Below are 24,167 nucleotides of genomic sequence, written 5' to 3'. Positions count from 1 at the left end.
GTCAGTGCTTGGTTAGCTGGCTGAACCCTGACAAGTTCTGGGCCTGTTATCTAGATATTTTCTTTTATTAGGTGAAGGCTGCCCTTTGGGCTCTCCAGGGTGGAACGTCTGTTGTGATTGCTAATGGAAGCCATCCTAAGGTCTCAGGCCATGTCATTACAGATGTTGTAGAGGGGAAAAAAGTTGGCACTTTCTTTTCAGAAGTGAAACCTGCAGGTAAGTGGAAATTTGTGAGATCACTTAGTTTGTGAATGAATAGATGACATTCACTTGAATGGACATGAGTCCAGAAAAGAAGAATTTGAAGTCTCACATGTTCCTTGGGGAGAGTAGATGGATTTCCTTGATTTTTTAAAAAGTTAATCAGTCTATAGTCAGTTTCTAAAAACTGCTGGCAGAGTTAGATTCTGTAGTCAGTTTTTTTGTCTGCACATTTTGCTGCCAGCTCACTAAATGTCAACAGTCCTGCATAGCTCCTTCTTCTGCTCCCATTCAATAGTATTTCCTGTTCTTCCCAGGTTACTGTTAGAAGGATATAAAAATTTGTTTTCAGAAAATGATTTCCTAGGTAAATACAGATTTTTTTGGAAATTAAGTCAAAATAAAATATAAAGGAGGCACAAATTATACAAATCATGCATTTAAGTCCTGGAAGTTCATATCAGAGTTTATTTAAATCATCAAGTTCATCTGTTATTTCTTTTTCCCAAAAGGTAGATTAGATTGATCCCAGGATACCAAATGGGGAAAAAAACCCATAAGCTGTTCTTCTAACTGCATATTAAGACCGCTGGAAAGAGTGCTGGCCCAGAGATGACTATTTCTTTCAAATTTGTTTGCAGGTCCTACTGTTGAACAACAGGGAGAGATGGCTCGATCTGGAGGAAGGACTTTGGCCACTTTGGAACCAGAGAAGGTGAGTTGGTTTTTTAGCATTGCTTTTAGAGAAATATGAACTAGCCTAACCTTTCCAGTTGGCACTTACTCCACATTTATCCTTAATGCTATTTTACTGTTTCCAATTAAAACAGTTTAGATTTTGGTTTGCCTTTCCCCACTTAATGTCCCAGGAGGGCCAGCAGAGCATAGGAGATGATATTGGGCTGGCTTCAGAGCCATGAAGACCTGGGTTCAAGTCCTGCCTCTTAACACGTATGGACTGTGTGACCCTGGACAAGTCACTTAACCTCTCAATGCTACAGATAACTCATTAAAGACTGCAAGTAACAGAGGAGATGCCGTCCTGCATTGGTAGAAGGAATTTCCTTATATGGATGTTACCTCTGCCAATGAAATTACATTTCAAGGCCCTTTCCCTTTCTTGGTTTTGCCTTGAGTCCATATCTTTTTTATTTTTCCTCAGCTGTTCTTGCATTTTTTTCTTTAAAGATAGAAGCATAGCATCATTTCAATCACTGAGACATTAAGATTTTTCGGATGAACAAATATGGGGGAATTAGGAAACTAGGGTACTCTGCTTAGCTTTGATATTTACTTGTGGTGTCACTGTAGACAATGTAGAAAAGTGTTTATCTTAGCCCAACAGAAAATGTATCGGGCTTCCACCAAGATCAGTCAGCCAAGCAGGGGATGTTTTTTAATGGCCTACTAAGTGCCAGGGAAGATGGTGCCCAGAGACTGCCCCATCACAGTACAGTCTGCCTGAAGCTGGCACAGTGTGACAGGATGGGATTAGGGCCAGTGAGGAGGTCAAATGGGAAAGACTTGGTTGCCTTCTGGGAGACTGTCAGATAAAGTCTTGGGAGTTCAGTGTATTTCAGTCACTCAAGAGAAACACTGTAGTCTGGGGAAGGAAAGGAGAATTTGGAGAAGAAATGGAAGTAGGAGAAAGCAAAAGAAGATTCTGTCTTCCCTCTGCCAGATGTTTTAAAGTTCTCATTTGGACATACAAAATAGTTTCTCTGTTAACAAGGGGGAGGATTTTTATCTTTTCTCTTCTATTAAATGAGAATAGTACAAATCAAAATCTGGAAGCCAGATCTAACATTTAAAAACCAGTTTTTTGTTATTATTGATAATATGTGTGAGAGAAAAAAGGATTCTATAGCTAGCGTCTTGGCTTGAGGTCAGGAAGACCTGGGCCTGACTCACCTCAGCTCTTTACTATTAACTCTCTGAGCCTCTGTTTTCTCATGTTTAAATTGGGGCTAATGATAACCCTCACTTTACAGAGTTATTGTGAGGACAAATGAGAACTTATATAAAATACTTTACCAACTTTAAATCTTGGCATAAGCACTGGCTGTTGTTATGGAGAGGGATAGTCTAGTGGATAGAGCACCAGCTGGCCTTTTAATGAAATGTGTTTTATTATTTTTTAATTTTTATTATGCTGGTTGTGTAGGTTCCAGACTTAGGGACAGCCTGTGTGTGATTTGTGCAGCCTCCATTTTGTTGCACTTGCTCAATAAATATTGAATAAGAAAAGTAGGGGAAGAAACGAAAAGAAAGAAGGGAAGAAGAATTGAGAAGTAAGAAATGAGAAAGTGGGAAGAAAAAATAAATGACAGTAGGGGGTTGTTGCCAAAAACTGTCAGAATGTTGCGTTAGGAGTAGAGAATCTTAGATGTTGGTAATGGGAGTAGCACCTTCTTTGTTTTGCTTAAGATACTTTGCTTTTGTTTCCAACTCTTGAACTGCTGCTCTTCTCTTCAGAGAGCAGAGATTATCAACCATCTCGCTGACCTCCTGACTGACCAGCGGGAAGAGATCCTGTTGGCCAACAAAGAAGACTTGGAGGAGGCGGAGGAGCAAGGTAACCCCATGCCCTGAAAATCTGCTGCTTAGGAGCTGGGATGCTTTTTACTCCCTTATTCCGGTTCTTTCCAAGAAGGGCAAGTCTGTCATGACAGAAATCATGTTCTAAAATACCCTTTTTAAAAAAAAAAACTTTTTTGAGAAACACTGTTTGGATGAAGACATGTTTTGAAAGCTTCATAGAATTGGTGAATACAGACATAGAATACCATAACCTGTCCCTTAGTCAGCTGGTAAATACTGAATACCTGTTGGGTTTGCAGTTCCATACAAAGTCATATATGGTCAGTGACAGTATTGTCTAACTCAAATAGAAGTGGGCAGCTAAGCCAGATATAAGGAACCCTACAGGGTTTGTATTGCCTTGGAAAACTACATATTGACATTGTCTATGTGGTATTGCATTTTTAAAAATTTTGTTAACTGTTTCCCAATTAAATTTTAATTTGGTTTCATCCACGCTTGGGAATGTTGTGTGCTGCATGTTTGACACCTCCGTCTGTGAAATAATGGAGGTTTTTATGGTCTAGGTTGCACTTGATAGGTGGCTACACATTCCAGACACCAAATGTGTCCAGAGCCACTTAGACATCTCTCTAGCACTCTCTCTCTGTGGGTCTTTTTTCATGAAATATGCTTATATGAATATAAAGTAATGACTGCTTTTGTTTAAAAACAAGCACAATGAGACTTACATAGCCAGTTGAGTAGTGTGCACCCCTTCAAGAAGTTAGCTTGCTATTCTGGGAAGTCTGCCAGGACTCAGAATGTCTTTGGGATTCCTCTTTTATTTAAATTTGTAGCGTATCCTTTTGAGTCTACTTAGGAGATTTTGGAGTTCCTTAGCCATCAGTTAGCCTGAACCCTGCAATTGCAGAGAGACTCACCTATGGTCTGAGGTTAGTCGTGAATTAATAGTTAAGTGGTGGAACTGAAATTTGGGAGACTTGTGGATACATCCGTTGAGATGAGAGCCTTAAGAGAGCCGACTAGGGCACAGTGGACACAGAAGGAAGGGAAAGGTGTTGGGGCAGAGGAGCTTGATAAATGGGAGTTAATAACATGGCTGTGAAAAGAGCACTAAAGCTTCTAAAATGCCTTCATATTTGTGAAGGCTAATGAAAATGACCTGATTTGATTCTCACAATAGTCCTGAACTATAGATATTCTAGTTATTTTTCTCCTTGTTTTGTGGGTCCAGAAGCCAGGCTCAGACAGTTTAAACAACTTGACCTTCTTGATCTCTCTGCAGCATTTGACCCTTGCCTGCCTTCTCCTGCATACTGTGTCTCCTCTTTGGGTTTTCATGACTGTTCTCCCTTGGTTCTCCTTCCACCTGTCTGACTACTGCTCAGTCTTGTTTGCTAGATCATCTTTCATATCACACTCTCCACTGTGGGTGTCCCCCAAAGCTCTATCCGAGGCCTTTCTCACTTCTCTTCTACTATTTTGCATTCTATGCGGATGTTTCCTACATCTGTCTGTCTAACCCATGTCTCCCTCTTGAGCTCCATTACCACATCACCAACTGCCTTGAGCTAGTTGTCCCATTGGCATTTCAAATTAGGCATATTAAAAACAGAAATTATTATTTTCCCCCAAAACTCATTCCTTTCCCAAATTCCCCCTTGGTATTGAGAGCACCGCTGTCTTTTGGGTCACACAGCTTCTCAGCTTCATCTCCTTTTTGTTTCCTCTCTCAGGCTCACCCCAAATTTCTAATCCATTGCCAAATCTTGTCTTTTCTTCTTCTACATCTTTCACAACTTCCCTCTGCTTCCACAGCCACTACTTGGGGTCAGGCCCTCCTCATCTCTCCTTTGAACATTAGCCTTTTATTGGTCTTTGCCTCAAGTCTCTCCCTATGCAGCTTCTGAGATGATTTTTCTAAGGTGTTGGTTTGATTTCATCATGCCCTAGCCCAGTAAACACCAGTGGCTCCCCATTACCCCTAAATCAAATACCAACACCTTTGATGGACATTTAGAACTCTTCCCAGGGTGGTCTTTCCTGTCTTTCCTATATTTTCCTTGTAGTCTACACTCCGGCTGTGCTGTACCCTTGTCACTCACAGAGAGAACTCCAGCTCCCATCTGCGATGGCTGCCTTTCATTCCTGGAATGCTCTCCCTCCTAACTCCTGCCTCCAGGAATCCCTGGCTTCTTCTTCTGGGGGCCCTTTCCTGTTCTCAGATGCTGGTGCCTTCTCCTCTAAGGTTATCCTCCATATAGCTGTGTGTCTCCTTTATGTCCCTTCTAATGTTCTTGTTTTTTCTCCCATTAGAATGGAGGTTCCATGAGGACAGAGACTGGTTTGGCTTTTCCTTTGTATCTCCAGTGATTAGCATAGTGTCTGGACCATAGCAAGCAGTACTGGTGAATTGACTGACCAAGAGATAGACCTTTGGCTGGAGGGGGTGATAGTAAGAAAGGATGGGAACCGAGAGGACCAGGACTAGACCAGGACCAGAGAGGGAGCCAGCCAAATTCTAAGACAAGTGGAACAGAGCCAACTTGAAAGAAACTCTTTAATTCTGAAGAAAATTCCTAATAATGCAGTGAAGTGGTTCGGCATGGAATCCTACTGTATTTTTCTGCAATGGATGGGAAAGGGGAAAAGTTACAAATCCGGGAAGCAGAGAATTTGAAAAGAGATGTGCCCTCTACCTCCTAGGGGTGCTCAGAAGGCTTCCCGAGAAAAGTGTCCTACAGGGGCCAGACCTGGGAGCTGGACCACATTACAATTGAGTCAGCTTTGGATTTTCTAATACTTCATGGCAATTAAGAATAATCAAACTGGGGCAGGTGGGTAGCTCAGTAGATTGAGAGTCAGGCCTAGAGACGGGAGGTCCTAGGTTCAAATCCGGCCTCAGACTCTTCCCAGTTGTGTGACCCTGGGCAGGTCACTTGGCCCCCATTGCCCACCCTTAACACTCTTCTGCCTTGGAGCCAATACACAGAAGTTAAGGGTTTAAAAAAAAAAAGAATAATCAAACTGTCCCTGTTCAAGCAGGAAATGTAAAGAAAGTTTTTCATGGCTATTTAAATGAAGTATAGTCATTGCTTTGTTAGTATTTTTAGATTTGAAAATACTATTGAGATACCAGCTACTGCTTTTATTCTTCACTTTTCCTGTCTTTAATTTTCTTAGATTTTAATCAGAATTTGTCTTGTGAAATGTTTGGAAAGCACATCAAAAATTAAGCTTTTAAAATAACCTCTAAGAAAAAGTAAGCCATAGAACCGAGTAGACGAGATGATCCTAAACTTACTACGTTTGTGAATTTTTTCTACAGAGCAGAGACTGGGCAGTGGCTTTTTCTACACAGTGTTGGAGAGCACAGTGCTCTGTAGTACCCAGTAGGTGTCACTGCAACATAACGGACACCCATGAGCTCTCAAAGCTGGCCCATCAAGCTGCAAATCCAGTGGAACTTTAAAGTATGGTGATTCTTAAGCCATGTGTATGTGCAGGGTGTTTTATTCAAGTTAAAACAACCTTGGCTGTGAAATAACCAGAAGACCTGGATTTTTGCTCTATATCTATATTTGCTAATATTATTTTTTCTAATAAACATATTTCCTTAAGGCTGTACTGATCTAGAAAAAGTTCAATAAAAATAACAGGATTTAAATAGAGAACAAAGTTTTCAGTACAGCCCACTCATTCCTTAACCTCCATTACTATGAAAATATTTTTATTTAGAATTTTTTTGAAATATGCCCTCTTTTTCATTGAATATTGTTTCCCAAAGAAGAATTGGTAAATTGTTTATATTTTTTATGTACTTGGACAGATGTCGTGTTTTCATGGAATCATAGATTTATGGCTGGCAAGAATCTTAGGCTATCTAATCCAAACCCCAGGGGCCCTCATTTTACAGATGAGGGGCCTGAGATGCTAAGCATTAAGTGATATGATCATTGTAGTAGTAAAAATGGCAAAGCCTGGAGCCTTACTGTGCAACCCTTCCTGACTCTTCAACTTACATTTTTTCGGAACTGTGCTGGGTGGCTTTTACCCTGATCATCAGGTTCTGTTTGCACCTAAATCTGCAATGTCTTATATAGATTTTCTTTTGGCACTGAACCAGGATTCTGAGGAAAAGTTTCCTTTTTAATGAGGTTTCCTATTCTTTTCTAGCTTTGCCTTATTTTTACAATTCCTCCTTCCTCACCGTCTCCCTGCCCTTTATTCTGTGCTCTAGCCGGACCAGTCTCTGGAGGTCAGAACTAAGAGCAGTGGACAGATCTTGGGTACAAGCACAAATTCCTGAAAGTGGGCCCTCCCTCACCTCTGCTATTTGGTGTCTTGTCCAAGGGAATCTTGTTATTGCATAGCTATGGCCTCTGTTGTTCCTTCTGATGCTGAGTTGCTGAGTTTTTTTTTGTGATCCTATTAATATGCCATATTCTTTCCATGTTCTTCCCAATGTCTGGGATATTGTTCTCTCCCTTCCTTTCCCTGTAAATGAGTGATGAGGTCAAGCCACCTCCTCCAGGAAAGTTTCTTTGTTGTTCAAGATGTGTCCCACAATCTCCTGCAATTTTTTCATTTTACCCTCTCTAACATACTTTGTTAGAAGTATTTTAGAAGCAATGTTAGAAGCATTTTGTGGTATCTGTTTGTGAATCTTATTGTCCTCTGAGGTGAGAATTGAATCTTGGTTAAATTTTATAACACTTGGAAGGAAGAATTGAGTAGGTGTGAATTTAAGGTTGTATAACTGCATCACTGACTTAACTCATAAAAAACTGCCAAAGAGGTCATAGAATGGCCAGGATTTTGATGTTTTGTTTGTTTTTGTCTAATAGCAGTTAAGAAGCAAGGAAAAATGGGGTCCTGACATGTCCTAAGATAGAATGGAATATTGAGTGAAGCTGATAAATATCTTGGGTACTTCAGTGTATCTGCCTGTGAATAGCAAAAATGCAAAAGCAAAAAGGGTTGAAATGTGGATTTTGTGGATGAACATCTCCCACCCACTCGCACAGGGAGACCAAATTGACTTATGTGCCAAACTTTACATTGTAGAGCTGTACATTTTCATATTCCTTAATAAAATGTTAATACATTTTACTTTGTGGTTGGAAATACTCTACCCAGAAGTTTGCCAATTTATTATTATTCACCCTTCCTACTTAACTCTCCTCTTATACCAGGTCGTCTAGCAGCCCCTCTGCTAAAACGATTGAGCTTGTCTACATCTAAATTGAATAGTTTGGCCATTGGATTACGTCAGATTGCTGCTTCCTCAAAGGACAGTGTTGGGCAAGTGTTGCGCCGGATAAGACTTGCAAAAGATTTGGAACTGGAGCAAGTTACGGTCCCCATTGGAGTCCTTTTGGTGATTTTTGAGTCCCGCCCTGATTGTCTGCCCCAGGTATGTGGCAGTGACCCCCTCTGCCCTCTGGGTTTGGGGATTCTCATGATTTGGCCTTGATTTCCTCAGAAGATGTTCAAGATTATGTGCTCAGATCTTCCTTAGTCACTTCTAGCAGTATTTCTATCATGTTTCTTTAGTTTTGACTTGGTACCTATGGGCTGGGAAAGGCCCTATTAATCTGTAGAGGTAGAATGGGGAGGTGGTTGCCTGAAGTCACACAGTAAAATACCATACATTGTATGCAGCGTAGTATTTTACTTTCCTGACTCATTTAATCTCTGGTATTTCAGTGCTGCTGAGTTTTTAGACCTGATGTTGCCTATTCTCACAGAAGGGACCTTTTTAAGTAGCACAAAATGTCTAATGAGGGTATCAATTGAAATTCTTGAGAGGTACTATTCTCATTTTAAGTAACCTTAATTTTAGATATTAATAGATCATTCAAGACAAACTAAACTGGCCAGTCTACAATCTGAATGGTGCCAAAGAGAGTGAGTTTAGCAAAGGAATTTAGCAAAAGAGCCCTCATGGCCAGAAGAGGGAGAGAGCCTAGGAAACTTCTAGGCAGGTTAATGTTGCCCCTTGTGACTTCATCACTCAGACCGTCCCCTGGACAGCCCAAGATGTCTCTGACTGGTAAATAGCCACCAAGAACGTGGACTTAGAGATCCCCAATCCTCCTTCATTACTTCATCACAGGACATGGCAGGTCTTAATGTCACCCACAGACGTTTTTCCTCCCCGCCGTGTGACTTGGGGGGGTCACCGTAGTCCAAAATGGCAGTTAGGGCTTGCTGATTTCATTACCTAATTTCTCAAGTGGGACAAGTGGCTGCTCAGCCCTAAACTAAATCCTGTTATCCTTTCAAGATCTAGGCCAGTGGTTCCCAAACTTTTTTGACCTATCGCCACCTTTCCAGAAAAAATATTACTTAGCCCCCTGGAAATTAAATTTTTTTTTTAAATTTTAATAGCAATTAATAGGAAAGATAAATGTACCTGTGGCCATCACTGCTGTCCTGGATTGCTGTAGCACCCACCAGGGGGCGATAGCACCCACTTTGGGAATCACTCATCTAAACAGAAGAAGGGAGGACTCAACCCAGTTTCCTAGCCTAGAGCAGAGACTGTTTCAGCTTTTAGAAGCAAACTGTTTTGGGGGGCTAAAAGGGAAATTATTTCACAGAAGAGAGGACAATTCAATATCAACTTTCCAATTAAACATGGAGTTTATGTTTAAAGGAGCTTCATTAAGTGAATGAAAAATGGGCTTAACGAGTAAATTTCATGTAATCTTACGATGGAGACATTGATTCCACAAAGGACTAACTAATCTTAAAGGCATGCTCTGCTTCTCTTAGCTCAAACCCTCCAGGGAAAATCTCTCTACTGCTTAGCCCCTCTGACTGATATCAGCTCCTTCTGTGTAAGTATTCTGGCCACAAGAGCCAAAGAAAGTTTTATCACTGTGAGATAAAGGGGACAACCACAGTACTCCAGTGTCCCAGAGAGGCCCATAATTGACACTGTAAAAGTTATTTCTTAGAATTTCCAAGATGGAAGGGACACCCGAGACCATCCAATCCAGGTAGCATCTTACTAAAACCCTCTTTAAAGTGTTCCGATATGTGGTCATCCAGCTTCTGCTGATGGATTTCCATTGAGGAAGAACTCATTCCCTTCCTGGAACACCCACTTAACTTTAAGATAATTTGAATGTTTACAAAGTTTGCTCAAGATCATACCTAAGTCTTCCCCTGCAACTTGCACCCATTGTCTGAGTAGAATAAATCTAATTCCTTCTCTACATGACAGCCTTTCAGATAGTTAAGATTTATATCATGTCTCTTTCATTTTCTTCTCCCATTCCCTTCCCTCAAACATTTCTTGTCTCAATTCCATTTCCAATTCCTTTAATCAACTAAGACTTCCTGCAGCTGCCTCTGTCCTCCTTTAAATGTGCCCGAAACTGAACCTAGTTCTCTAGATGTGGTCTGATGAAAGTAGAATCCTGGGGGACTGCCATTTCCTTTGTTCTGGTCACTCTTCCTCAATGTGGTCTAGGAGAGCATTAGCTTTTTTGCCATTTCTCATTAAAATTCTTAGATCTCCACTGTTTTTGTTTGTGTCGCCACACCTTCCCGTCCTGTCCTTGTTTGTAAAGTCTAATTTTTTCATCTAAGTATATGATTTTATCTTTGATTTTATTAGATGTGGTCCATTTTTCTAGCTTGCCAAGTTAGTTTTGGATATTCAACTGTTGTCCAGAACATTTAGCTGACCCTCCCAGTATTATATAATGTGCTAATTTGGCAATCAAGACTTAAATGGCTTTACCCCAACTAACTGATAAAAATGTCAGTGGCACAGGGCCAAGCACAAATCCCTCGTGCTAAAGACCAGCCATCCAAATTGACATTGACTCATTAATAACTATTCTTTAGAGATAATAATTTAGTTAGTTCTAAATCCATTTAATTTTATTATCATGTAGCCCAAGCCTCTCCATGGTACAGAGATAGCATGAGAATCTTCATCAAATGCTTTCATAAATGCTAACTATCCTACTTTTGTGGCATTCCTTGATATACCAGACTGGTTATTGTCAAAACAGGAAATGAAGTTAATAATGTGCCTTAATCAGTTTTGATGAAGCCATGTTCTCTTTTAGTAATTGTTTCCCTTTTTGTGTGCTTACCAATCATTCTTTTAGTATTCCTTTAATATTTTAATATGCTAAAATGTTGCCAGGAATAGAAGTCAGATTCACCTCTACAGATTTCACTCTTTTCCCTTAAGATTAGGTCTTTTCCCCTTCTGGTATTTTCGGCAGCCCTTTTGTTCCTCAAGATCTTTAAAAAGTCACCAATAATGACTTAGCAGTGATACTTATTATTCCTTTTAGGGCCCTATGATCAAGGAGGGCTATATTCTTTTTCACCATTTCCTCAAGTATTTTAAGTTTTCACTCCTGGCTTTTTTTTTGTTTTTTTAATAAATTTTTATTGACATCACAAAAATTTCCCTCAAAATCCCTCCTCTTGACCCTTCTCAGAGAGCCATGCCATATAACAAAAATATTTGCTTTAGAAAAAGGGAACAGGAAAAAAATCACCAAAAACCTATCTGTATGTTGAGAAATTCTAAAAATATGAGCTGTGTACCACTCTTATGGTTCTCCCACAAGTGCAAAGCGGTAGAATGAGAGGGTCTTCTCACATCTCTTCTTTGGAACCATGCTTGTTCTATGTAATTTTGCATAGAATGTTTGCATGTGATTCTTTCTGTTTACATTAAAATCATTATGTATATTGTTTTCTTATCCTTCACATTCTTTGCACAAGGAGAAGGCTAAGTTCATGGATCTATCGTATACTCCTTAGACTCTTAAATTGTTGCAGTGAAGTCTACTCCTGTGCTGGCAAAGATCATCTCTCCCCTCTGCTAAGTTGAGTCCTGTCTTATAAGTCAAAAGTTTCTGGTCCCAAGTCTCTCTTTGGATCACTTATAGGGTCCTTTAAGTATCCTGGCTCTTTTCTACTTAGATAAGCTGATGTTTCATAGAAGCTCTTAGCTGAGCCATCTGGAGGGTTTTGTTTTGTTTTTTGTTTGTTTTGGAAATATCCTTTCCTTACACTGATTTACTAAAACAATTGACTTTTCATCTTGAGGTGTTCTAAAGCTATCGGCTCAAGTTGTGTTGAACACCTTTAGATTATGATATTTCTTCTTGATCATGATAGTGACCCATGTCATCAAAACACTGACCAGAATGGCTAAGCCTTAAGCCTAGCCTGGGGAATAGTTGTGTTTCCACAAGTGCGGGCTGGAATGTCCCTCCCCCAATAACTGATACTCTAGCTATCCAGGGGCTGATAGGTTCCTTCCTCTTCTCCACTTACTCATATTAAACTTTGGCAAATTATCTAAGATTCATGAAAATGTGTGCAGGTGGTTCTACAGCATTTACTCTGGTAAAGCTGCAGTTCAATCATTGATCTTGGGTTATAACCTCTGCCTGTTGACTTTTCAGCCCTCATTGATGCAGTGCTAGGAAGTTTACTATTGACACAAAGGGAGATCTTCAGGAATTCCTGTTTTAACTTAACCTGACTAATATTGGGCTACTACTTTTGTCTGATCTTTCTCACCTTTGATCTTTTAGGTAGCTGCTTTGGCTATTGCAAGTGGCAATGGCTTGCTTCTGAAAGGAGGAAAAGAGGCAACCAACAGCAACCGATTACTGCATCAGCTAACACAGGAGGCGCTCTCCCTCTACGGTGTTAAAGATGCAGTGCAGCTGGTAAGTTTGTAGACGTGAATTAAGGAACATCCAAAAATGAATGGATAGGGAGGGACAGAAGGGATAGTCAGACATACATGGAGCCAGACTTTATTTCTATTTTATTTATTTTTTTATCTTAATTTTTATTATTTAATTTTTAATTTTATTAATTTATTAATTTAATTTTAATATTTTCTTATCTTTATTCTTATCTTTATTTCTATTACGATATTCCATTGTAAACCAAATTTAACTGGACGATTCATGCGAGTAGGGATTTTGCTCAACTCTAAAGATGCAGGGGGTTTAGACATCATCCTTTCTAGGGGTTAATAGTCTAAGTAGATGGAATTCATATATAAAAGGATAAAATGACCTTAAAAGTAATACTTGCTATGCTAAAAAAATTTTTTTAAATAACTAGCTTTTAACAGAACTATAAAGTTTTGCAAAGCTTAGCATAAACTTTATCTGATTTGATACAGTAAACCTGCAGAAAAGGTGCTATTATTATCCCCATTTTAAAGTTGAGAAAACTCGGGCCAAATTAGAGGGTGACTAGCCCAGAGTCATACAGCAAGTAAGTAAAGTGTTTGAATGCATGTTTATACCAAGCCACTGCTAAGTGAGTGCTAGAGAGAGTAAATGCCACAATACATAAGTGAAGGAAATGATTGTGGAGAACTGGGGTGATCAGGGAAGCTTTATAGAAGAGGATGTGGGGCTTGTTTGCCCCTGATGAAGAGGGGAACTTTATTCATATAGCAATTAGAAGGGATAGCAGTGAGAGGAGGTGATAGAGAATGATCTCTTCTCAGAATAATGCTTTTAAATACCATTTTTCAAAAATACAAAGGAAATCAATTGTACTGAACTACAGTTATCAAAATGTTCAAAAAAACAAGTTCCTGGGCTCTAGGTAAGGACTTCTGCTTTATGCTCTATATCTTAGTATCCCCTGACCTATTACTAACTGTGTGATCATGGCATTGAAAGCCCTGCACAATCGGGCTCCTTCCCACCTCTCCAGTATTCTTTCATAGCATTCCTCTCTTCCCAGCATTCTTCTTTCTACTCACCTTCTCCTTCTTCCCTGTATGTGACACTCCATCCCTCACTTAGGTGCATTTGCCCCAGTGACCCCCATGTCTGACATATACTCTCTCCCCTCCTTTTAGAATCTCGAGCTTCCTTGAGAGCCCAGCTGAGGTGTACTGCTGACAAGAGGCCTTTCTCAAGTTCCTAGCAATTTTTAACACCTTCTCTTTCTTGAAACTGCTTTGTATTTTAAGTATTGGCATATCCTTTATCACCACCACCACTACTCCAGTAAATTGGAAGCTCCTTGAGGGCAGGGGCTATTCTGTCTTTCGTGCTTGCATTCCCAGTTCTACCAGTGCCTTGTACACAGTAATGCCCAAAATAGGAAAATTTGGAGGAGCAATAGTTTTGTGGTTACGGAGAGAGAGGCACAGAGAGAGACAGAGAGACGCTAAGAAGTTTGCTTTACCTATGAGTGATAATGTGGGAATGGAGTTTAGGAGAGTACTCTGGGGGTCACTTGCATAAAGATGATGAGGGAGTTGGAGTGCTAATGAGATCACTGAGGATAGTGTAGGAAGAGGAGACAAGAAGGGCCAGATAGAGTTCTAGGAGGAGGAGAAGGATCCAGAAAAATTGAACTGAGAAGGAACAGGTAGACCAGTAGGAAGGAAACTGAAAGCACTGCCATAGTTATCATGTGGGGGGAGTTTTTGGAGACTCTCAGAAACTACAATGTGGAAATAGAATGCTGAGAGGGGAGGCAGCTGCCATCTCTGCATTTCCCCATGTACAACTGGCTATTGTTCTTTTTCTGCAAAGATTTTAGATTCCTAATGACTGAAGGCCATCATCTTTTTCCAAATGTCCTGCTCAGTAGGCATTTAAATTGCATTTGGTGAACAAGGTGTGCAGAGAGAATTGACGCAGATTTCCTTCCCTGGTCCTCACAGGTGAATACAAGAGAAGACGTTGATAACCTTTGCCGGCTAGATAAACTGATTGACCTGATCATTCCACGTGGCTCCTCTCAGCTGGTCAGACATATTCAGAAAGCTGCCAAAGGCATACCAGTGCTGGGTCACAGTGAAGGAATCTGCCACATGTATATAGATGCAGACGCTTGTCCCGATAAGGTTACCAGACTAGGTAAGATGGAGAGGTTAGACTTCATTTCACTGGGAATCCATTTCCTCTCTCAGAACTCTTCATTCCATCACCCCCCTGTTCTTTCCCTTCCAGTGAGAGACTCTAAATGTGAATATCCGGCTGCCTGCAATGCACTGGAAACTCTGTTAATCCATCGAGATCTGCTGAGAACACCATTGTTTGATATGGTCATTGACATGCTGAGAGTAGAGCAGGTGAGATCATTGGCGTGCCTTAATATTAGGAAGTCCTACTGTTAGGTTGCCACTGTTAGGTTAAAGATCAATTTTTTCTTTCTCTCAGTTTTTAACTTGCATGTTATTGGGGTTGAGAAAAGGGGTTAGCAATACTGTTGCCAATAACAAAAAAAGTGGCCTGTGGAAATATTTTTTTAAACCCTTAACTTCTGTGTATTGGCTCCTTGGTGGAAGAGTGGTAAGGGTGGGCAATGGGGGTCAAATGACTTGCCCAGGGTCACACAGCTGGGAAGTGTCTGAGGCCGGATTTGAACCTAGGACCTCCCGTCTCTAGGCCTGACTCAATCCATTGAGCTACCCAGCTGACCCCTGGAAATATTTTTTTAATAAAGAGAAAAGAACAGAAGGAAGCAGAGATGAGCAGGACAGTTTTGAAAGTACTCACACTTATGTGAGATTTCACTTTTTATGGTTATAATCATTGCAGGGGAAGCAGTCATCAGGAAAGGACTGGCCCACAGTTTACGTGCCCAAGGTCCATCCCCATGGTACCAGGCTGCTCAGTCTCTCCATGGATCCATTTTTCTACTTTCACTTAAGAGGGATTTTTTTTAGGATTTTTTTTTTTTTTGGAGTGAGGAGACTTCAGAGCATAGAGCCAAGGAGAGAGAACACAGTATTGGACAGTAAAGTTAATGTGGGTGTTTATAGTGAGAACTGTCTGTGGTTTCAGACATCCACTGAAGGTCTTGGAATGTATCATTTAGGCAAAATTCTAGTAAAAGTGAAGAATTTACACTATAATGCGGTCATATCTGATAGTAAATGCCTTGTAATAATGGACATTTATTATTTATTGAGCACCACCTGAAATCCCAAATCTTTAATTATTGCTCTTGATCCATGGCCTCTTAGAACTTTTTGCGTTAGGAGAAAAGAGTTTGATTTTTGGCCTGTCAGTACATTCTGAAGGGCTGGAAGTTAGCTCTAGTATGACGATAGAAGTGTGTTTGAATAGACTAATTATATAACTAGAAAATTTTATCCTATAATTTGGAAAGTTGTCATAAATATTAACTTAAAGGGAAAGGCCCTTGGGACATCACACATTTAGATCTTAGACAGAAAACATGGACTTTGTTCATTTTTTGTTTGCAATCCTCTGTATTTTCTTTTGTCTAGGTGAAAATTCATGCAGGTCCCAAGTTTGCCTCCTATTTGACTTTCAGCCCATGTGAAGTTAAGTCTCTTCGAATAGAGTATGGAGACCTGGAATGTTGTATTGAAGTGGTGGACAGCGTACAGGAAGCCATTGACCATATCCACAAATATGGCAGCTCCCACACAGATGCTATCGTTACAGAGAATGGTCAGTATGAAGTTGGGTTAAAGGGGAAAATGGTTAAAGGATGACTATCCACAGGCCAATGTGGTAGCTTCCAGCTGTTTGACTTGATCTCAGCTGGTCCTTTCCCCTTCGTATGCCTTCATGGCTGTCATGGAAAGTTTCTGTGGTTGTGCCACTACCTGATATAACCTTTCAATATAAAATGCTTTGAAAAAAACCGTAACTTTTTCATGCCATATACATGTTAGATAATTATAATTACTGAAAAGTCTTTAATTTCAAGGCATATGAAGTCTCAAGTCTAGTTCTCTTTCATATGCCCTTTGTTTGTTTTATCTTCTACGTATCATTTTCCTGTTTTAAAGTAATACTAGAAGGAGAATGGCATGGTGGGCAGAGAATGGATCCCTGATGAATAAAGACATGGGCTCAAGGCTGACCAGAGGACCTTGGACAGCAGACTAGCTTCTCGGTGTCCCCAGGCCACTTTCCGTCTCATGTGGACCTGATCTTGACAGACTTTTTTTCTTTCCTGGGCAGAGGAAACAGCAGAGTATTTCCTTCAGCACGTGGACAGCGCTTGTGTGTTCTGGAATGCGAGCACCCGCTTCTCAGATGGCTACCGCTTTGGCCTGGGTAGGAGAACACATTTTTAGGAAGTAGAGTGATTCTGAGTCACTGTTTGGTAGTGATGGTGGGAAGAGGCATCCTAAAAACAGAGCTCAATGACGTGCGCCTGGAAGGACAGTGAGGAGGAACCGGGTCAGTGGAGAAGGGAGGGGAACCATCTCAGCAAAAGCGTGAAGAGGCAGATCTGGTGAGAGCAGGGGGTTCATGAAGTGAAGAAGGCTCATTTACTATTTTAATTTAATTTAATTTTTTGCAGGAGCTGAAGTAGGAATCAGCACTTCTCGAATCCATGCCCGGGGACCAGTAGGAATTGAAGGATTATTAACTACTAAGTGGTTACTTAGGGGACGAGAACATGTTGTATCTGATTTCTCAGAGAATGGACCTTTAAAATATATTCATGAAAACCTTCCCATCTCTCACAGAAACAACAGCTGAGAGCACGCTGGAACGTATGGGGGGCATGTTCCAAGCTCATTTCACTATTAAAACTCCGGTGATCACACAGGACTTTGTCTCCAATTCTTGGGTGATTTTTTTGCTGTTTTGAGGTATACCTGGAAGCTTTTGGGTTGTTTTGACCTGTGCAGTAGAAGATGAGATGTGTCTGCTAATCCACACACTCCAGGTTGCCAGTTAGGAAAGCAAGTTGTCACAGATAGGACTTTCTTTTTCCCAAATTCATTTCTTTTAACATAATGCAAATCAGTACTGATTATCCTTAGAGAGAGAAGAAAATGGACGGTTGGTTTCCTCTTTTTTGCCTTTTTATCACCTCAGTGAGGTAAAGACTCCCCTTGGACATTTTTTTCAGTACTGTAGCCTGATATTCTTGACAGTCTTAATCTCATTCCCTACATTGTCATGATTTTACTAGAAAAGAGGAAATGTTTGATACTCTATAAAGACTTGTTTCTCTTCAACATTTCATTAGAAGAATCAGATAAAAATTTGAGACTGGATTGATTTTTTGTATTTATTTGTCAAATGCCTTTGACCAAGAGAATTCTGCATTATAAGTGATTTATTTTGTTAACTCTAGTAAGTAAACTACAAATTATAACACTTAGGAGTGATGTCCCATCTACAGAGGAAGGAAACAGTTTTTGTACCAGCTATGTTCAAGTATTTTATATAAACTGTTTATTATCCTTCCCATTCTCTGCTCTTCTCCCAAAGAAATAACTAAAAGAATATTTTAATACTTTACATTTTTCCCTTTTTTAAAAATAAAGCTCTTATCAAAAGATGTGTGTGTAATTAAAGTTTTCTCTTACCCTCCTTTTTACTCTCATTCACTCGATGCCTTCTTGTGCTCATCTTAAAGCAGGTCACTGCTTTATCTCTTTATTTAAGTCCTTTTTCACCCAACTTGGAAATGAATTTAACCCTTTTGTATTACTGCCACATGGGAATATTTATTCAAAAGGGCTACTACTGTAAGCGACCTTTTATATTTATCTGAAATAAACTAGCCCAACAAGAACAACCACAAGAATATTTTTAAAAGCTCATTGTACCATTATCTAAGCATATTTTCTAACCTTTTTAATGATTTTTTATTATTCTAAATGTTTACAAATCCAAATAAAACAAGTGTTTCCATATATAAAGAAAAAAAGATATTACATAAATGAAATCATAAATCTATATGTTTAACTTACTTTCCTTCTTATCTACACAATAGATCCCATCCACTAGTATCCTAATCCCTCCCTCCCCTCCTCATATCATATATGATATCATCATGGAGGCCAACATGTCCATATAAATTAAGTCTTTCATGCTTTATCTTTCTATTCACTTTCTGGAGGTAACAGTCTCGATTTATTCTTCTAGTATTAGTTCTGTGACTGTTTATAAGGTTCTTCTGATTTCACTATTGTAAAAAGTGGATTTGGGAAATGTATAAAACTACATTTCCCGTGATCCAACATGGTCCAACTGATTTCCGTTTCCGACGTCTTGACGCAGGGGAGAGCTTAAATCTCGTGGGTTAGGAGGGAGTGGTCTCTTTTGCCAGTAAGCACTCTCTTTGGCGAGTAGGCGATGGCGAGGAAACAGGAAACAAAATGGAGGTGGCGGCAGTTTTGAATGCTTACAAGCGCGTGGTCTAATGATTTTATCTATCAACATGGCTTTAATTAAAATACTAATTTATATATTTATGGCAGCCTTTATCATTTTTAATATTTACACTATTCATTATCATATAGTTTTTTCCAGACTTTAAAAAAAATCAAATTTCTTCATTTCTTATGGCACAATTAGTATTCCATCACAGTCATATCCCACAATTTGTTTGGTCATTCCCCAATTGACGGGCATCCCCTCAATTTCTCATTCTTTGCCACCACAAAGAAAGCTTCTATAAATATTTTGTAACATATGGGTTCTTTTCCTCTTTCCCCAATCTCTTTGGGAAACAGACCCAGCTGCTGGGTCTAAGTGTATACACAGTTTTTTATAACTTTCTGGGTGTTATTCCAAATTGCTCTCCAAAATGGTTGCATCAATTCATATCCCCAACAGCACATTAGTGTTCCATTTTTATACATCCTTTCAACATTTGTCACTTTGCCCTTTTGTCCTATTGGAGAGTCTGGTGGGTATGAGGTGAAGTCTCAGAGCTGTTTTGGTTTGCATTTTTTCATATACCTTTATGTGGCTTTGATTTCTTCATCTCAAAATTGTTCAAATCTTTTGTCAATTTAGCAATTCAGGGATAGCTCTCATTCTTACACATTTGACAAAGTTCACTATATATTTTAGATATGAGACCTCTATCTGAGGGGTTGTCTATAAAATACCCCCTCCATGTCCTACTTTCCTTCTGATGTTGGCAGTGTTTATTTTATTTGAACAAAACCTTTTCAATTTCATGTATTCAAAATTATCCATTTTACATTTCACAATTCTCCATCTTTTGTTGACTCACAGATTCCTCCCCTATCCATAAATCTGATTTTTATCAATTTTTTTCTTTTATCAAATACCAGGTTAATATAATCTTTTACTACTGTTTGTTGTATGTCTGCTTTGTTCATTATTTTCTAATCTTTATAGATATCACAGTACCAAGAACAGAACCTCACTAGAGTTGGTACTTGGAAATTGTTAAATGTTCAATGGATGAGATGTTTCAGAAATAATTGAATGATTCTGATCAAGATATCTTTTCATCAAAATGATTTGTTAGGTGCTAAGAAGTCAAATTCAGGTGAGCAAATAAAATAATGAACAGAGGTGGCAAATGGGCCACAAGTTTGGTTAACAAAGGGCTGCTTTAAAGAAGACAAAAGATTGTGATCTTGCAAGAATGTCTGGCAAAGATAAGTTTTAGTGACTCATAAAATGTACTGTTTGTTTTTCTGAAGGATACCAAACCAGTCATTTTGGACTAAAAGTAACAAGAGTGTAGCATAGTGGATTGAATGCTATCCTTGGAGTCAGTAAGACCTATGTTCAAGTTTTGCCTTTGACATTTTAGCTTTGTGACCATGGACATGTTGTTTAAATCATCATAGCCTCAGTTTTCAAATCTGTAAAATTGATATGATAGTTGGATGACACCACTTTTTAGGCTTGTGAAGAAAGTACTATATAAAAGTTAAGTTGGTATCATTTTTAGGATACATCTAAGATGTGAAAGAAATCTGGTGACCACTACTCACTTCTGGTGACTCAAGAGACAAGCAATACAGCCCAGAGGAAAGTTTTGCTAAGAAATACAAAATCCCAGGCAAAAAATGTAAAGATTGTAGAGACTTAAAATTTTTACCTACCACCTGTTGACAGCTGGGGGGAATGGAGAGGCATGTCAGAAAACAAAACAACAAGGGCTTGTAGGAGTGAATAATTAGCTACAATGAGAGTAAGTGAATAAGTACTAGATTCCTAGACCATGTCTTGTGTGGGACTGATGGACTTCTGGCCAGGAAGAGATGGGTAGCATGCACTTTGTAAAGACTGGCTAAAACAGGTTTAACTGGAGCCTAAGAAAATGTAATCAAGAGGGAACAAAATTGAAAAAGAGGGAAGGAGAAAATGGCCTTTGTAGTTCTATCAAGTCTGATACAATAGTGGTGTCAAATAGACCCCCAGTGCAGCCTCTACCAGATGAAAATGTAATTGGGAATTTAACAAAACAAATGAAAGTACAGTACAATATAGATAATGTTCATTTGTAGTATTCTAAGTAAACATCAGCCCAGTAGGGATCTATTTGCAGTTGACATCATGAAAGGAAGAAAACAAAGGAAGAAAAGCAGAGGAGCTCTAGTGATGGGAAAGTATCTAAAAGAACCAACAATAAACCAAGCCATGGATGTTTATGCAAATGAATAGTGGCTAATGATAAGAGTAAATAAGTTCTTAATATAAGATTGCAAACGACCTTGTAGCATGAGTCCTGGATGGAACTTAACTGGAATATGGCTGTGGAAGAAAAGGCCTTATTCAAAAGGAATTAAATAGATGAAAGGCAATGGAATGGCATAATCTATTATATTCATGAAAACTGAGAGGAAACAGTGGAGAGCATCTGGGTAAAGATCAAAGGAACAATAAACAGAAGCAATATTATTAGGGGGAATATACCACAGGAGTTTGGGAAAGAGATGACAAATTTGGCATGGAAGCATGCTTTTGTGCTGATAGGGAATTTTAATTATTCAGACATCTGCTAGAGCTCTCTTTATGCCAAAAGCAGACCAAATTGTAAATGTGTGACTTATTTTAAAGAGAATTTTACCTTATAAGAGGTGGAGAAGGCAAGAAGAATTGCTATCGTGGATCTGATTTTAATCATCTAACAAAGTTAGATGAAGTAGAATTTAGGGGAAGTTTATGGGGCAAGTTATGGGCACCTAAGTGGCACAGTGGAAAGAATGCCGGGCCTGGAATCAGACTCATCTTTTTGCATTCAAATCTGGCCTTGGATATTTATTAGCTGTATTACCCTGGGCAAGTCACTTAATCCTACTTGCCTCAGTTTCCTTGTGAGCTGGAGAAGGAAATAGCAAACCACCTCCAGTATCTTTCCCAAGAAAACCCCAAAAAGATAGTGTGTCAGCCCCAAATGAAAAATAATTCAACAAGGGGCAGGCAAGTAGTCATTCTATCAGAAATGGTGGTAGAGAATAACATTTAGAACAGGCTTTCAAATGATCCATTGGATAAAAACATATTGAAGGACAAGTAACTGGGAATGAATACAAAAATGTAACAAAGTCCCCTAAGAACATTAAAATGTTGAGGCCTAGAAGGAAGTAAGGCTAATTTCAAATGCCATAGTCACTAAAATATTTTTATTTAAAAAGACATTTTTGCAAAAATTTCAAATTAGTGATCAAAGCTAGGGGCAGATGGGATGGTGAGAATGGCCAACAGCGAGAATAAACTACAGTCTAAGAAGAATGATTTTTTGCCTGGAAGAATATAACAAAATTGGACAACAGAATGGAAATTCAAGATGAGTGAGGAGAGGGCAAGGGGGCACAGAATTGCCCTCATTGAGTTAGTTACCTATCCCAAGGGAAGTAAAAAGGATACTGAAAGAAATGTTAGATATGACTGCTGAGCCACAGTTGATCATCTCTGAAAGATATTCAAGAAAGGAGAGGTACCACAGACCCTCAAAAGAGAAAATGTCCTGATTTTCAAAAAAAGAAAGAGGGTGTAGCCTGCAAACAATGTCAGTTAAGTTGAATTCTATTCCTGGCAAAATTCTATAACATCTTGTTAAAGGAGTGGCTTGAAAGCATTTGGAGAGAGAAGCTATGGTCACTAAAGCCTATCCTACACTCATCAAGAATAGGTCATTACCCAATAATCTCATTTCCTTTTTTCAAAAACATTTTTATTTTTCATACAGGTTTTTTTTATGATTGTGAACTTGAGAAATAGCAATTAAAATGATCATTTTAAAAAACTATAAGAAATTATATGAAAATACAAATGTATTATAGCTATTTTAAAAAATGATATAACGTTTAACATGGTAATTCTAAAACTCTGGTCTGACTTCTCCTCTGGATTACTTCTGCTCTTTTCTATGTATTTTTTTAATATAATATTTTATTTTAAAAATATTTTCCATGGTTACATGATTCATGTTGCCTCCTTCTCCTCTTACCTCCCCCCTTCCAGAGCTGACAAGCAATTCCATTGGATTATACATATATTATCACTCAAAACCTATTTCCATATCATTCATTTTTCTAACAGAGTCATCTTTTAAAAACAAAACTCCAAATCATATACCCAAATAAACAAATAATAAATCATATGTTTTTCTTCCTCATTTCTACTTTCACAGTTCTTTCTCTAGATGTGGATAGCATTCTTTCTCATAAGCCCCTCAGGATTATCCTGGACCACTGTATTGCTTTTGGTAGCAAAGTTTATTACATTTGATTGTCCCACAATGTTTCATTTACTGCATATAATGTTCTCCTGGTTCTGCTCATTTCACTCTGCATCAGTTTGTGTAGGTCCTTCCAATTCTTATAGAAATCAAGCAATTCATCATTCCTTATAGCACAATAGTATTCCATCACCACCAGATACCACAACTTGTTCAGCCATTTCCCAATCTAGGGAAATTTTCATTTTCCAATTTTTTGCCACCACAAAAAGTGTAGCTATAAATATTTTTGTACAAATAGATCTTTTCCCATTTTTTATCTCTTTGGGGTACAAACCTAGTGGTGATATTGCTGGATCAAAGGGCATGCATTCTTTTAAAGCCCTTTGAGCATAGTTCCAAATTGCCTTCCAGAATGGTTGGATCACTTCACAACTCCACCTGCAATGCATTAGTGTCCCAATTTTACCAAATCCCCATTACTGTCATATTGGTCGATCTTGCTACCTCAAGAGTTGTTTTGATTTGCATTTCTCTACTCAGGAGGAATTTAGAAACTTTTTCATGTGATTATGGATAGCTTTTTCTATGTATCTTTCCCTTTTATATTCTTTTTTTGGTATCACTATAAATACATGCCTCTACATCCTTGAATTCTTGCACCTTCCCATTACCTTCCCTCCCACCACTCTAAAAAAATATAAGTGGAGAGAGCACTGGAGTAGACTTTTTCTGATCTACAAAATGTAACCTTTTCTTATCTATAAAATGAGGATAATGATAACATCTACCCTCCTGTTATGAGAATCAAATGAAATGTTTGTAAAATACTTAACTTAGTGCCTGGTACATAGTAGTTGCTTAATAAATGCTTCCCTCCTCCCTTTTCCCTTGTTCCCTCCTAGCTTTCTTGTAACAAATAAGTATAAACAAGAAAAACATACACTGATCATCTCTGAAAATACATATAAAGAAGTGAAAAGCAT

At 38.9% G+C, this 24,167-nt stretch overlaps 1 protein-coding gene across 3 annotated transcripts in view; it reads left to right on the top strand.

The window, feature by feature from the left end:
- ALDH18A1 (aldehyde dehydrogenase 18 family member A1) overlaps positions 1-17,776 on the top strand; it is a 36,031-nt gene extending 18,255 nt beyond the window's left edge. For all 3 annotated transcript variants that reach the window (XM_044665728.1, XM_044665726.1, XM_044665729.1), the window contains 10 exons: positions 72-216; positions 843-916; positions 2,677-2,776; positions 7,941-8,161; positions 12,330-12,467; positions 14,444-14,639; positions 14,733-14,854; positions 16,019-16,205; positions 16,725-16,820; positions 17,071-17,776. In XM_044665728.1, coding sequence (XP_044521663.1) covers positions 72-216; positions 843-916; positions 2,677-2,776; positions 7,941-8,161; positions 12,330-12,467; positions 14,444-14,639; positions 14,733-14,854; positions 16,019-16,205; positions 16,725-16,820; positions 17,071-17,252 — 1,461 coding nt within the window. In that variant the 3' untranslated portion in view covers positions 17,253-17,776. The remainder of the gene's footprint in view (positions 1-71; positions 217-842; positions 917-2,676; positions 2,777-7,940; positions 8,162-12,329; positions 12,468-14,443; positions 14,640-14,732; positions 14,855-16,018; positions 16,206-16,724; positions 16,821-17,070) is intronic.
- The last annotated feature ends 6,391 nt before the right edge of the window (positions 17,777-24,167 follow it).

This window comes from Gracilinanus agilis, chromosome 2, assembly GCF_016433145.1.
Source record: "Gracilinanus agilis isolate LMUSP501 chromosome 2, AgileGrace, whole genome shotgun sequence".
Classification (NCBI taxonomy): Eukaryota; Metazoa; Chordata; class Mammalia; order Didelphimorphia; family Didelphidae; genus Gracilinanus; species Gracilinanus agilis.
The sequence above is the reverse complement of the archived record's forward strand: the minus strand, read 5'-3'. Positions and strand labels throughout refer to the sequence as shown.